This window comes from Anolis carolinensis, unplaced genomic scaffold, assembly GCF_035594765.1.
Source record: "Anolis carolinensis isolate JA03-04 unplaced genomic scaffold, rAnoCar3.1.pri scaffold_17, whole genome shotgun sequence".
Classification (NCBI taxonomy): Eukaryota; Metazoa; Chordata; class Lepidosauria; order Squamata; family Dactyloidae; genus Anolis; species Anolis carolinensis.
This window is the reverse complement of record NW_026943827.1, coordinates 4,209,623-4,225,446: the sequence shown is the minus strand read 5'-3', so window position 1 is coordinate 4,225,446 and position 15,824 is coordinate 4,209,623. Positions and strand designations below refer to the sequence as shown.

Genomic DNA, 15,824 nt, shown 5'->3' with positions numbered 1-15,824 from the left:
CGCTGTTCGACTGAGGGAATGAATGGCTTGAATGGAACTTCGTTCAGCATGGACTCATTTTGGGAACATCCCAACAAGCCTCAGTGTGGGTTTGAATGAGCCGGGTGGGAAGGCAGATCCTTGGTCATTTGGAAGATTTCTTCGTCCCCAAGCTCGTATTATATAATATGCGCCAGGTTATGCATATATAGGGTTGTTGTATGTCTTTCGGGCTGTGTGGCCATGTTCCAGAAGTATTCTCTCCTGATGTTTCGCCCACATCTATGGCAGGCATCCTCAGAGGTTGTGAGGCATGGATAAACTAGGCAAGGAAGGTAAATATATATCTGTGGAGAGTCCAGGGTGTGACAAGAGTCCTTTGTCAGTTGGAAGCCAGCATTAATGTTGCAATTAATCACCCTAATTAGCATTGGAAAGGTTTGTCTCTTGCCTGGGGGGCATCCCCTGTTCAGAGTCATTAGCCGTCCTTGGGGCTCCTCTGCCCTCAGAGTGTTGCTTCCCATTTACTGTTCTGAGTTTTGAGTTTTTTAATACTGGTAGCCAGATTTTGTTCATTTTCATGGTTTCCTCCTTTCTGTTGAAGTTGTCCACATGCTTGTGGATTTCAATGGCTTCTCTGTGTAGTCTGACATGATAGTTGTTGGAGTGGTCAAGCATTTCTGCATATATAGATTGTATAATTATATATACAGTATATTACTAGCTTGGGTCCCCAGCGTTGGCCCAGTTATTCGAAAAAGTAATTTTTTAATTGTACAAATTCATGGTTCAGGTGTTTCTCACTTTTAGCTGCCAGAACCTCCATGCCATCTTGCATCGCAGCTTTCTCCATTTTGTCGGGTATTCTTCTGGTCTTGCAGTTCAGACTCACTGCTGGCATGATGCTCCTGGTGGCTGACATCTGCTGTCGAGCATTCCTTAGAGCAGATCATTCTCGTTTCCCAGCAGGAGGGAGTCCTTGCTGTCCCAGTCGGTGCATGGGTCCCTGTGCTCACTCTCTCTGTGTAGGGCCGTGGGCTTTGTCCTTCCCCATTCTAGCTGGTGGGGCCTGTCGGGACTGTCCTTTCTCTCCCTGGGCCGATGTGGCTCCCTCCAGCACTCTGCTGCTCGACGGCTTTCCTTCCCGCATGGGAAACAAGGATCCCGTTGTCCTTTTCTTTCCTGGCTGCTCAACCATCCTTGTGGAGGATTCTGTGGACCTCCTCCTCCCAAGGCTATTGCTGTCAGTCCTTGGAAGGTGTAGGACACAAAGGTAGGCTCACACAGCTGGGGCTATGGAAACTTTATTGAATCCGCCTTGCCAAGATGATCACAAAGCTTACACTGTCCCTTTTCCGCCAGCCCCCCCAGTATACCAAGATGCTTCTTCCCTCCCTCTCCCACGTTTCCCCCTTCCCATTCACACCTTCCCGTCAACAGTTCTTTCCCATGTTTGAAACCCAGAGCAGGTCATAAATCAGTCTTTCCAAACAAATGGTCTTCCTCTTCCGGCTCTCCCCCCCCCCCCCCCCCCGCCCCTTTGCTCTGGTCGGATGTGAAAAGGTCAGTTGGCTTTTTGCATCCTGACAATTGCGGTGTTTCTCCTGATGACGCCATCCCTGGCTCCTTGTCTCACTTGCTCTTTGTCATACTCCACTCTCCCCGCTAAGATGATCCATTCCTCTAGAGACCTGGGACTCCTTGGCCCACAGGATACTGGGTCAAACTCTGTGGTCCTCTATTCTCTCACAAATTTAGTGACTCTTCTGGGTCTTCTCCCAGAAATGACGGGTCGAGTGCTAGGGCAGCCATGAGAGCTGCAGTCCCACAGGGGGAGAACTCCTGCGGGGTTGTCTCTAAGGCCTCGCTAGGTGTCCAGTCTCTGACATCCTGCTGCTACACACCTCTCATTGTTGGTAGAGAAAGAGCCTTTCGAAGAGACAGGGCTTAATGTCAGAAAGAAAGTTGCTTCTAAGCTCTAACCCTAATGCACCAGGTTATATCTCTTCCCTGTTTCCTTTCACCGCCTCATTGTTTACACATTCCCATGGAACCTAACTGCTGTCTCCATAACAACCATTATGGTTACCTTCCCTCTCCCACCCTTGATCACCCAGATGGTCATCATTAACAGCTTCTTGTTCACAGCTCTTTGATGGCATGGTCACTCCTAAGGCTTCCTTCGAAGATAGAGTGATCCATGACAGCTGATGCCTTATTGAATGGCAACTCCCAAAAATTCTATAGTATTGATCTATGGCAGCTGAGGTTGGACTCAGTTTGTGTTTGTTCTATGCGGTAGGTGTGTCCCAGGTCAGGGAAGCCTTTCAGAAGCAGAGAACAGCATTTTGGACCTTGTAGAGGCCACTTGGGGCACTTCCAGACAGCACTAAATCACGGGTTTTAAACAGGGGCAAAAGATCCCAGAACTTCAGAAGAGGTCCACATACAGACCTGTTGGTCCTGGGATTTCTGCCTCCATTGTCCAGACTTGCTGCTTTGTTCCGAGAGTTAGAGGCTCCCAAAATGGTTGCTGCAGGACTTCTGCCTGAAACCTCAGCGGGTTTTTTTTAAATGGCAAGATGCAGATTTGCAGAGATTCAGATATGCGGATCACTGCAACAGTTCCGTTCTTTGTCCTGGCCAGAGAAACTGCCCTCCAAACGTTTCATGAAGTATTTGCCACACAAACAAACCTAATGGGGCAGGGCCACCTTGCCCAAGTCAGCACTGCGCAATAAAACAGGAACAGGCAATTGTAAGCCAGGAACAGAAGTTTGTCATTATCTTCTACTTTTACAGCCTGGCTGCCTGGCCATCTGTCCAGACAGATTTGGTTGTGTACTTGTGGCATCGAACAACAGGGCGCTGTTCCTAGGTTCCACATGACTTTCCCTATTAGCCACCTGCATGACCTTGTCTCTATATATTTACATTCCTCTCCAGCACGTCCCTGTCCCAACAGCCCGTAGTAAGCATTTGTCATTTACGTTACCCATGTTGTCAGCACACACCCAATGAGGAACCAACATGTATAGCCTGGCAATATCATCATGTTGTTCCCTGGCGCAAGTACACTACAAAACCTGTCTTCACCGATGGCATACAACAAAGTGTGAGTAATTATAGTAATGATGGCATTCTGTTCCTGGTTTGAAAGTGTCTGCTCCTGTGTCATTGTGTACTGCTTACTGTGAAGGTACTTGTTGCACCCCAGGAACTCGATTTTTCGGCCACAACCTTCATTAAACAGGTGAAGGGTGAAGTTCCTCTTCCCTGGCCAAAGTTTTTGCCTTCTTACTCGAGTGTCACCTTCCTTTTAGGAACCAACCAATCATGAACAAGCATCTAAAACCCGGGAACAAACCCAGTTCAAAAATCCTGTGATTTCCGATTCCAGGGACATGCAGACATGCGAAGATCTGGATATTTGGCAAAAACCACGATATTCCCACACCTGGAAATCTCACGTTTTTTGCCTTTTCTAGCGGTTGCTTTTGGGTTTACAGGGAACGGTGTCTGGCCACTCTACTGTTTACTACGGAAGCTCCTGAGATGAAGGGACTGTCTGGACGGGCCCTTGGAGGCATCCTCCAAAAAGTATCCAGGCAGACTTTTTTCCCCACAGCCTCTGTTTTTCTCAAGATTTCCTTTTGGTTGGCCAAATATTGAGGCCCATACTTTTATTTAATGCCGGGGGAGGGGGCAATTGAATTATCTGCTCCCTCCCTTTTCCCTCTGTTTTGCTCATGCTCAGTAAGTCATTTGTGAGGCATCTTCCAGGACAGGAATGGACAGAGTGGGTGCCGTTCTTCCCCAGGTTGGGATTTAATGGCTTAGATTACTGCAGACACGTTCCTACAACCCTGTGCACATAACCCGTGTTTCTCTCAATCGCCTTCACCTGCTGAAAAGCCTTTCCCCACAACAGAGGGCAGTAAATAGAGGCGGAAATGGACAGGGTGGAAAGGGCTGGGCAGGAAGGAGGGTTTCCCGACTGCTCTGTGCCTGTGAATTTGCATGCCGTCCTGCGGCTCAACCAAGGGAGTAAACAATCCAACGGGGACTTAGTCCAGGCGAGACCAGTTCTGTGAGCCTAAATGGGGTGTTGAATTTGCCAGGCAGGAAGGCAACGTCTTTGGGAATTTGGGATTCCTTTGAGAGATGTAGGAAATGTGGTGGCAGCAGAGGTCCAATTTGGGATGCACAGGAGACGGACCTGGGATCCCTTGTGGCCTGAAAGGGAACCTGAAATTCATGAAATCATCAGGAAAGGGATCATTGTGCCTCTTAAGATTAAACTTATGCTGGTAATTCAAGGAAACCCATTATTCAGAGTGAATGACGTCCTGTCTATGGTCTGTTTGACTGTCTGCCTTGTGTTTCTTTAGCCATGTTTAGGTCAAGCCAACAAAACCAATGTGGTTCTTTAGTATTGTATGAAGGTCCCTTTTTTCTTCCATCCATAATAATAATAATAATAAAACTTTATTTATACCCCGCCACCATCTCCCCAACGGGGACTCGGGGCGGCTTACATGGGGCCATGCCCAAGACAATACAATAAACCATAACATAATACAATTAAATAATACATTACATAAAATAAACAGTACAACATAAGATCAAAACAGCAATATAACACGAGCGGGCCGCATGAATACTACATTTAAAACTAGATTAAAAATTAAAACTGGGTGAGAAAGGGATCTATCCCTCTTTCCTTCCATCAATCACTCCTATTTTCATCCTCCCTCCCTTCTTTCCTTCTGAATCCATCCCTTATAGTTCATAAATCTGTGATCACCTTTGCTTGTTTCTGTGTGTCCTTGAGACACTTCATATCTCCATTTCTGGGTAGTTCAATTTTCAACACAAGCACTGAATGGAAAAGAGGATCATCTTGGAAATAATGGAAGTTTGCAGGTTCATGTTTAACCTTTTGCTCTTCTTTCTTGATCAGGGAAATGAAGACCCTATGAAGTCACCACAGGCATAAAAAGAAAATATCAATATCTAGTGGAGATTGAGGAATTTGGAAACCAAAGGGCAATAATGAAAGAAATCCTGTGGGAAGAAGAAATCCTCTCTAGGTGCCAATCTTGTGGAACTCAATTTTGATCAGAAAGAAAAAGGGAACACTCACGTGTCCATATCACAAAACTGTCGACATGGAGGAGAAACCCTATACATGCCTTGAGTGTGGAAAGAGCTTCAGTTGGAGGAGCAATCTGCTACTGCATGAAAGGACTCACACTGGGGAGAAACCTTTTAAATGCCCGGAGTGTGAACAGAGCTTCACTCATAGTTCAGGCCTATATTCACATCTAAGGACTCACACTGGGGAGAAACCTTTTAAATGCCCGGAGTGTGGACAGAGCTTCACTGAGAGTTCAGGTCTACGTTCACATCAAAGGACTCACACTGGGGAGAAACCTTTTAAATGCCCGGAGTGTGGACAGAGCTTTGCTCATAATGGAAGTCTACATTCACATCAAAGAACTCACACTGGGGAGAAACCCTATAACTGCCTGGAGTGTGGACAGAGCTTTACTCAAAAGGGACACTTAGATTCACATCAAAGGACTCACACTGGGGAGAAACCCTATAACTGCCTGGAGTGTGGACAGAGCTTTGCTCGTAGTTCAAATCTACGTTCACATCAAAGAACTCACACTGGGGAGAAACCCTATAACTGCCTGGAGTGTGGACAGAGCTTTGCTCGTAGTTCAGGACTACGTTCACATCAAGGAACTCACACTGGGGAGAAACCCTATAAATGCCTGGAGTGTGGACAGAGCTATACTCGTAGTTCAGGACTACGTTTACATCAAAGAACTCACACTGGGGAGAAACCCTATAAATGCCTGGAGTGTGGACAAAGCTATACTTGTAGTTCAGGATTACGTTCACATCAATGGACTCACACTGGGGAGAAACCATATAAATGCCTGGAGTGTGGACAGAGCTTTGTTTGTAGTTCAGGACTACGTTCACATCAAAGAACTCACACTGGGGAGAAACCCTATAACTGCCTGGAGTGTGGACAGAGCTTTGCTTGTAGTTCAAATCTACGTTCACATCAAAGAACTCACACTGGGGAGAAACCCTTTAAATGCCTGGAGTGTGGACAGAGCTTCACTGAGAGTTCAGGCCTACGTTCACATCAAAGGACTCACACTGGGGAAAAACCCTATAACTGCCTGGAGTGTGGACAGAGCTTCACTCAGAAGGGAAGCTTACATAGACATCAAAGGAGTCACACTGGGGAGAAACCCTATAAATGCCTGGAGTGTGGACAGAGCTATACTCATAGTTCAGGACTACGTTCACATCAAAGGACTCACACTGGGGAGAAACCATATAAATGCCTGGAGTGTGGACAGAACTTTGCTTGTAGTTCAGGTCTACGTTCACATCAAAGGACTCACACTGGGGAGAAACCCTATAACTGCCTGGAGTGTGGACAGAGCTTCACTCAGAAGGGAAACTTACATACACATCAAAGAACTCACACTGGGGAGAAACCCTATAAATGCCTGGAGTGTGGACAGAGCTTCTCTCATAATTCAAATCTACATACACATCAAAGAACTCACACTGGGGAGAAACCCTATAAATGCCTGGAGTGTGGACAGAGCTTCTCTCATAATTCAAATCTACATACACATCAAGGAACTCACACTGGGGAGAAACCCTATAAATGCCTGGAGTGTGGACAGAGCTTCATTCAGAGTTCAAGTCTACGTTCACATCAAAGGACTCACAACTGGGGAGAAACCCTATAAATGCCTGGAGTGTGGGCATACCTTCAATCATAGTGGATATCTACGTAAACATCAAAGGATTCACACGGGAGAAACCCTATACATGCCGGGTGTGTGGTAAGAGCTTCACGCAGAGTTCAGGTCTACGTTTACATCAAAGAACTCACACTGGGGGGAAACCATAGAAATGCATGGAGTGTGGACAGAGCTTTTCACAGAATAACATTAGACATCATAGAATTCATAGAATTCACCCTGTTAATTGACACCAGAGTGTCATTCTAACATGTACAAAAGCAACTTGCAAATTTTGGAAATGCAAGCTCAAAGTTGGGACATTTCATCACATGTGGTGTATTGTAGAAAGATTGAACTAAAATACAGTGTTCCCTCACTTATCCCAGGGGTTAGGTTCCAGGACCACCCACAATAAGTGAAAATCCGCGAAGTAGGGATGCTATATATTTCTACATTATTTTAGTAGTTATACACTATTTTAAGTCTTTATCAAGAAATCATGTGTTGATAAATCGCCTCCTTCTCCTCTTGTTGCCGCTTGGGCTCCTTTTCTCTCCCTTTGGCTTCTCCTTCCTCCCTTCCTTAGGCTGTACATTGTAATTTTGTATTATTTATAGTCGTCTTTTAGAATTTATTGAAAAACCGCAAAACAGTGAATCCGCAAAGAGCGAAGTAGTGAGGGAACTCTGTATGTTCCATTCTGGAAGTAATTATATTATCTAAAGGGAATAGAATAATGAGAGATAAAAATTAACAGATAGAATTAGGCCTTTAGGCATGTATCCCTGTCTGTTAGTTCAGCTGTATGAAGGTTTCGCAGGTCTGTTTGTTTCTGATTTAGTTTTGTATCTCATGTAGTAGTAGTAATAATAATAATAATAATAATAATAATAATAACAACAACTTTATTTTTATACCCCGCCCCATCTCCCCGAAGGGACTCGGGGCGGCTTACATGGGGCCTTGCCCGATAAAACAATCAAATATCAAAACACAGCAAAAAAACAGTTATCCAATAAAAACATCAATTACAGTAAAAACAATTGTTAAAATCAACATAAAACATACAATATTAACACTGGAGACTAATTCATAGAACTCAGGCAAAGTGCAACATGGGCCGAAATGGGGAAGGTAATTTCACAGTTGAAATGGACAAAGTGCAATATAGCATTGGCAACACCTCGAGAATGGGGCTATTATAAAATGGGCAGATAGATCAGTCCAACACCAGATTAAGTATCAAAGGCCTTTTGAAAGAGCCAGGTTTTTAAGCTCCTACGGAAGGAGAGGAGGATAGGGGCCTGCCTGATCTCTCTAGGGAGCGAGTTCCAAATCCGGGGGGCCACGACGGAGAAGGCCCTCTCTCTCGTCCCCACCAACCGCGACTGCGAGGGTGGTGGGAGCGAGAGAAGGGCCTCCCCCGACGAGTGAAGAGAACGTGCGGGTTCGTAGGGGGAGATGCGGTCTCTAAGGTAGGTGGGTCCCAAACCGTTTAGGGCTTTGTAGGTGATAACCTGCACCTTGAATTGAGCCCTGAAAGTAAATGGCAGCCAGTGAAGCTCCTTAAACAGAGGCGTTGAACGCGCCCTGTAATTCGCTCCGGTTAGAAGCCTGGCTGCCGAACGCTGTACTAGTTGTAATTTCCGGGCCATCTTCAAAGGCAGCCCCACGTAGAGCGCATAGCAATAGTCCAGTCTAGAGGTAACTAAGGCATGGACCATCATGGTCAGATCAGACTTCTCGAGGTACGGTCGCAGCTGGCGCACAAGTTTTAATTCTGCAAAGGCCCTCCCGGCCACGGCCGACACCTGAGCCTCAAGCGTCAGCCCCGAATCCAGGAGGACCCCCAAACTGCAGACCTGCGCCTTCAGGGGGAGTGCGACCCCGTCAAGCACAGGTTGCCACCCAATACCCCAATCTGACCTGGAGGACCTCTGTCTTGTCGGGATTAAGTCTCAGCTTGTTCACCCTCATCCAGGCCAACACAGCGGCCAGACACTGGTCCAGAATCCGAGGGGCTTCCTTGGATTTAGGTGGAAAAGAGTAGTAGAGATGGCGTAGAGATGGCACTGTACTCCAAAACTCTGGATAACCTCTCCCAGCGGTTTCATGTAGATGTTAAAAAGCATGGGGGACAGAATAGAACCTTGCGGGACCCCACAGGTCAATGGCCAGGGGTCCGAGCAGGTGTCCCCCAGCTTCACCAACTGGGAACGGCCCTCCAGAAAGGCCCTGCAGTACCCCCAAGGCCCATCCCAGAGAGCCGCCCCAGAAGGATACCATGGTCAATGGTATCGAAAGCCGCTGAGATGTCCAAGAGAACCAGCAGGGTCACACTCCCCCTGTCCAGCTCCCTGCGGAGGTCATCCACCAAGGCCACCCAAGCCGTCTCGGTACTGTAACCAGGCCTGAAGCCAGACTGACAGAAGTAGTTAGTTTCATGTGTAGTTGAAGCATTATATACAATTTCTGCCTTTTTTGTAATGTTGCTTTTAATCTCTCTTTTTTGATTTTTATTTTTTTTTGCCATAAAGAGGGGGATTTATAAGGGACAAAACTGCTGAAACCGTCAACTTGTTTTGTTCTGAACCCAAAGGTTTCCTGTTCTTTGGCTGCCGAGTGTTCAGGGAAGAGTGAGGTCTGTGAGATCAGTGAGTAGAAAACATGACACAATTTAGATAATGGTTTGTGGCACAACAACAACCCTTGTAGTAGTCAATGGGATATTCTGTATGCCTTCTTTAATGTCAAGTAAGACAATTTCCCCTTATGTCTGGAGGCTCTGTCGAACTGGCTACGTGCTAGTAGACTGAAGGTGAACCCGGCGAAGACCGAGATTCTTTGGCTTGGCTGCTCGACTGGTCTGACCCACTTGCTACCCACCTTCGATGGTGCTGCCCTATCTCCTTCGCCCACCATTAAGAGCCTGGGTGTCGTTTTAGATTCACAGCTGACAATGGAAGCTCAGGTCGCTGCTGCCAGCAAACAGGCCTTTTTCCACCTACGACAAGCGAGGCAACTGGCACCCTATCTATCTGATGAGGCTCTGGCAACGGTCATCCATGCCACGGTCACGTCTAGGCTGGACTATTGCAACGCCCTGTATGTTGGCCTTCCGATGTCCACGACCCGAAAGCTCGTATTGTTCAGAATGCGGTAGCCAGGCTACTCACAAGAACACCCATGAAATGCCACATCACACCACTGCTGCAGCATCTGCATTGGCTTCCAACTGATTACCGTGGTCTATATAAGATGCTAGTCCTGACCTTTAAAACTCTTTACGGCCAGGGCCCATCGTCCCTTAGGGACCGTCTCTCCTTCTCCCATCATCGGAGGTCGCAACGACCATCCCAACGAGACTTACTTTATGTACCGGGTCCTAGAGAAGTGCACTTGGAAAGGACCAGACGCAGAGCTTTTTCTATTTCTGCCCCTCCCTTATGGAATGCCTTGCCGCCCCATATGAGAGCCATGCGTGAGTTGGGGCCTTTTACCCTCGCACTCAAGACCTGGCTCTTTACTAGAGCTTTTAATCTATGTTAATTTTATCAATATTTGTATGTATATATTTTTATCCTTTACAATTTTATCTTGTAAATTGCCTAGAGCATCGTGGATGGAGGGCAATTAATAAATAGTTAAATGATGATGATGATATTGTGCTCAGATACAAAGATTTATAAAGGAAACACCACAATGGATATAAAACAATGGGAAGCACGGGAAGCAGATTATGTGTGCTCACCACACCTCACACAGATAGGACCACGTGTGCTATAAACATGGAAGATGTGATACATTCACACAAGATACAGGAATGGGATGACTTTGTGTTACTACTGTTCAGCTAATGTTATGGTCTGATGGAAATATAATAGAACCCGATAAACAAACATTCGGTTGAAATGTAAATGTAACATAACTTTTGTTCAAGATGATGAAACTGGGAATTTGGTGTACGTGGTGGAGAATGGAGACAGTGAAATAGACTTGAAGTTTAAAAAGTTATCCATAAATATAAGGAATTAATTGGGAAAAATTAAATATACTAGTAAAAACGAATCAGCAGGTGAAGAAACATTTGGAGAGTTATGAGGAAAGAAGTAAGAAAGGTTTTGTTAGGATCCAAGAGGTTGATGGAGAACGTCAGAGCGTGGCCGCAGAAGGAAGCAGCCCGACAGAACGTCACTGGTGTGATGAAATCAACGGATATTCACCCAAAGCGGCAGCAGCATGTTTACATCTATTGATGCGCCCAATAGTAAGGTGAGGGCTACAAGGAGTGACTGATCGATTTTCTGTATTTGAAAACGAATTGCAATACTTAGAAACGCAATTGTGAACTGTGATGTATGTTGACTCTATTGAGAGGGTTGATGGGCCAAAGTGCCTGCATTTCTATTCTATTTCTGATTGCTTTTAATTATGCATTATTAAGGTGTCTGCTTCAACTTATTCTATTAAAGATGCAACCTGCCTTCTTCCAGAGGAGAGGCAAGTGTCCGTATGTCGCCACTATGTTTCCGGAACATCTTGTGGTTAATGTGGTTAAGCTACTTACTGGAACATAAGTGAACAACATGTTTTTCTACAAATGTTGTTTATGATAAAGGAAGCACGCTTGCAACACTCTGTACTGCTCCAAAGAAATGAGGAACATGAGGATATATTGAGCTTCATTTCCAATGTTCTTCACGGCGGTCACCTTTGATTTGTCCATCCGTCTATACTGCAGTATAATAAAGGTACTTGTTTTAAACTCTGTTGGGCTCAGATTGGATCCATAGCGCTTTGACAAAGTTCCCGGTATTTAAATCTGTGTGAGCGGTTCGCTTTTCCGCTACATATAACTATATTAAACTGATTATATACATAGAATTGACACTGAATCAGACATGTGATACAATAAAGTAGTATTGATGTATCCAGGGCGTGTGTGTAAGAAACGGGAGTGTGTTTGTGTGGGTGCTTGTGAAGAAAGAAGAAACGGGCCTCAAAAGAAAACGGAGTTCACGCAAAGCGTGACATGGGACGGACTTGGGCGGTGAAGAGTGAGGCTTGTCGGCTCCAACGGGATGGGAGGAAGGGGCTGCCGCAGAAAGGCCGGGGGAGATGGCCTGAGGAGACGGAGTGGCCGCTGGAAGGCCGGAGCTAGCCTCTTGCCCCCCGGGGCTGGTGTGACCCACTTGGTTCGGGTGGGGGGGAGCTGCATTCAAGGGAGTGTGAGATCCTGCCCCCTCTCCTCCGGAGCCTGCTTCTTCCCCCAAAATGCCTGCGAGTTGGTCCTCTCTCTCTCCTTCCTCCAGGCTGGTGCAGGCAGAAGCTACAGAGAGTAAGGGATTTAGAGCAAATTGTAAGGCTTGTCAGCTCCAACTGTGTTGGTGTGGGTTAGTCTTCTTTGAAAGAGAGCCCAGGCACACAAGGGCTGAAGATCCCATACGGCTTGAATGTTCAGAATACAAGAGTCTGCTCCACTGCCCGTGTATATAGGCCTAGCTACAGTATCATCGGGAGCCTCCGGTGGCTCAGTGTGTTAAAGCGCTGAGCTGCTGAACTTGCAGACCGAAAGGTCCCAGGTTCAAATCCGGGGAGCGGAGTGAGCGCCCGCTGTTAGCTCCAGCTTCTGCCAACCTAGCAGTTCGAAAACATGCAAATGTGAGTAGATCAATAGGTACCGCTCCGGTGGGAAAGTAGTGGTGTTCCATGCAGTCATGCCAGCCATATGACCTTGGAGGTATCTACAGACAATGCCGGCTCTTCAGCTTAGAAATGGAGATGAGCACCAACCCCCAGAGTCGGACACAACTGGACTTAACGTCTGGGGAAACCTTGACCTTTACCGTACCATCAACCACTCTAGAGTCCCTTTCCCCCCACCTCAGGGCAATTGGGTTTTATGGCTGGTTCATGTGTCCTATCCTCCCTTTTGGCCCATGGCCTTGTGCTCTCCGTCAGTGCTCTGTGTCCGGAGATGGCATGAGATGGGGATCATGGCATCAGATTCTGATGAGTTGAGTTGGGTTCATTTGAGTCAAGTTGGGTTCACTTGACTTGAGTTGGGTTCCGTTGACTTGTCCAAGATTTGAGTTGTATTCATTTGGGTTCCATTGAGTTGAGCACTCTTAATAATTAATTAAATAATAATTAAAATACCATTATAAGCCAGCCAAGCTTTGGAAGGCGCGCACGTTACATGTAATATTTCTAATAATATTGCAGTATAGTACAACATAAGAATAGATAATGCTGATATTGTGCTATGCTAATAACGTATTGTACTGTATGTACATATCATTTGTAAGCCGCCTGGCTTGCTCTGTTTAAAGGCCTCCACCATTGATGGGTCTCCACCATCACTGGACCTACACCATGTCTGAGTCTCCACCAATTCCCACTGGAGCATCGAAGCACATCAACATACATGGGAGTCACTCTAGACCAGGGGTCCTCAAACTTTTAAAGCAGAGGGCCGGTCCACAATCCTTCAGACTGGAGGGGGCCGAATTATCATTTGGAGGAAAAAAAACGAACAAATTCCTATGCACACTGCACGTCTTATTTGTAGTGCAAAACAACGTATCTAAACATGAAAACAATTGTAACCAACATAAACCTATCAGGATTTCAATGGGAAGTGTGGGCCTGCTTCTGGCCAATGAGATAGTCAAGTTAATTAGGATTGTTGTTGTGTGCCTTCAAGTCATTTCAGACTTTGGGCAAGCCTAAGTCTAAAATTATGTATTTATTCATTTACTACATTTATTTATTACATTTATATCCTGCCCTTCTCACCCCGAAGGGGACTCAGAGCAGCTGTATGTACATACAATATATTATATTATTAGCATAGAACAATATTAGCATTATATATTACTATATTGAACTATACCACTATACTGTAATATTATATGTAATATATATCATATAATTAATATTATTATATGGTGTAAAGAAGTGTGATGACAGGGATGGAATCTTTTTGGATCCCACCGCTGCCACCAAATGTAAAGAAGTGTGATGACAGGGATGGAATCTTTTTGGATCCCACCTCTGTCAACAAATTGCGAAGGATTCACCTTCTACCTCTATGTATTCCACTTTTCAATGTTGTCGCTGCCACCACCTTTGAAAGATGCTTTGCTCAAATAATAAGCAACATTTGAAGAAACAGTGACTTGTTTATTTATAGCACAAAGCTTGATAGTTGCAAGAATGTTATATTTTGAGGTGAACGATGTTACTTCTGTACAGTAAGTGTTGCAAGATTTCTCAATAGTTTCACTGAGCTTAGTATGGTATCAGCTTTATATGACTTGTTTCTTTCAGTTAGGAATACTGTCCTTCTTGAACTTAGTTGATCTGTACCCGGTCAAACTTGAACTGGGGAGTTTAACTGGTTAACCCTAGTCCTCCTTGACTTAGGGATGTAGCCCCAGCTCTTTAGTTATCCCTACTAAAGGCTCAGCAACTTTAATTTTAGCCCTTCTCCGCTAAAACTCTCTAGCTGCTCAACTTCCTCCCACAATCTCTTCTCTCGATCTCACTCCTTTTCCACTGAACAGAACCAACTGCTCTGGTCAACCGACAAACTCCAACTGCCCAATTCCAACTGCTAAATTTGAATTCTAAGGCTTCCACCAGCAAGGTGAAGCCACGCCCCTTTTCCTGGCCATGCCTTAGAGGCTCCCAGCTTCTGTATAAGAATAGCTGAAATATATAACCTTAAACAGTCAACCTAAACATAGCAATCATGAATAAAACACAATGATCATGACATCTTTACAATGGTATTATTAATATTATATTGTATAACATTATAATATTATTATCAATATTATATGTATATACAATATATTATATTATTTAAAATGATATAAAAATATTACATTATAAAACTGAATATATATTATAAATGATAAATTATCATTTATATCATAAATGATCTTGGAGGGCTGCATCCGGCCCCTGGGCCTTAGTTTGGGGACCCCTGCTCTAGACCGTGCCCTGACTTACAAGAAGCACTGCTTGAATATCAAGCAAAAAGTGGTGCTGGAAAGAATATAATATGAAAGCTGACTGACACAACGTGGGGATCACAACGAGACACAGTGAAGACATCGGCCCTTGCACTCTGCTACTCTGCTCCTGAATATGTGTGCCCAGTGTGGAACACATCTCACCATACTAAAACAGGGGATGTGGCCCTTGGTGAGACATGCCGCATTATCACAGGATATCTACTCCGACACCACTGGAGAAGTTATACTGTTTAGCCGGTACAGCACCACTTGACATCTGTCGGGAAGTAGCAGCCAGCAATGAAAGGACCGAGGCAGTGACATCTCTGGCCCATCCTCTGTTTGGATATCAGTCAGTACGCCAACACTTTAAATCAAGAAAGAGCTTTCTAAAATCTACAGAGATTCTCACAGGAACACCTCAGCAAGCGAGAATCCAAAAGTGGCAGGGCAGAACCCATAACCTCAGTCCATGGCTGATACCAGATGAGGGACTCCCTCCTGGGCACGTAGAAGACTGGGCAACTTGGAAGACGCTGAACAGATTGCGTTCTGGCACCACGAGATCCAGAGCTGATCTTAAGAAATGGGGCTAGGAAGTGGAGTCCGCGACATGCGAGTGTGGAGAAGAGCCAACCACAGACCCCTTACTACAATGCAGCCACAAGCACATTGGGGGATACAAGGCTCACTTCCAAAAAAGGCACAAGAGTGGCTTCTCAAACAGGCAGGGGGAAATCTCTCTTTCAAGATCCCAACCACTGCCACCATTAAATGTGGGACACCCTGCCCACAGCTCTTTCCATTTAGGCCAAGGGAATCTTCTTCTTAATATCCCACGCCTTTTCAAGATGGGATCTCTCCAATCCCACTATGGCAGGGGGCCATCCTTCTTTCAGGATCCCAGCCACTGCCAGCTAGAAACCCTTGAGTCTGTGCTGTGCGTGTATGAGAGGATGTGACACTGAGGGGAAGGATGAGAGACAAATCTTCCGCTGACTCTAAGTAGAGCAATTCACCACTCAGGAGCACTGTC

At 45.5% G+C, this 15,824-nt stretch overlaps 1 protein-coding gene across 2 annotated transcripts in view; it reads left to right on the top strand.

Moving 5' to 3' along the window:
- Window positions 1-11,532, top strand: part of LOC134294559 (zinc finger protein 658B-like) — a 32,392-nt gene extending 20,860 nt beyond the window's left edge. For both annotated transcript variants that reach the window (XM_062966097.1, XM_062966095.1), the window contains one exon: window positions 4,943-11,532. In XM_062966097.1, coding sequence (XP_062822167.1) covers window positions 5,151-6,767 — 1,617 coding nt within the window. In that variant the 5' untranslated portion in view covers window positions 4,943-5,150 and the 3' untranslated portion in view covers window positions 6,768-11,532. The remainder of the gene's footprint in view (window positions 1-4,942) is intronic.
- Window positions 11,533-15,824: the final 4,292 nt, after the last annotated feature.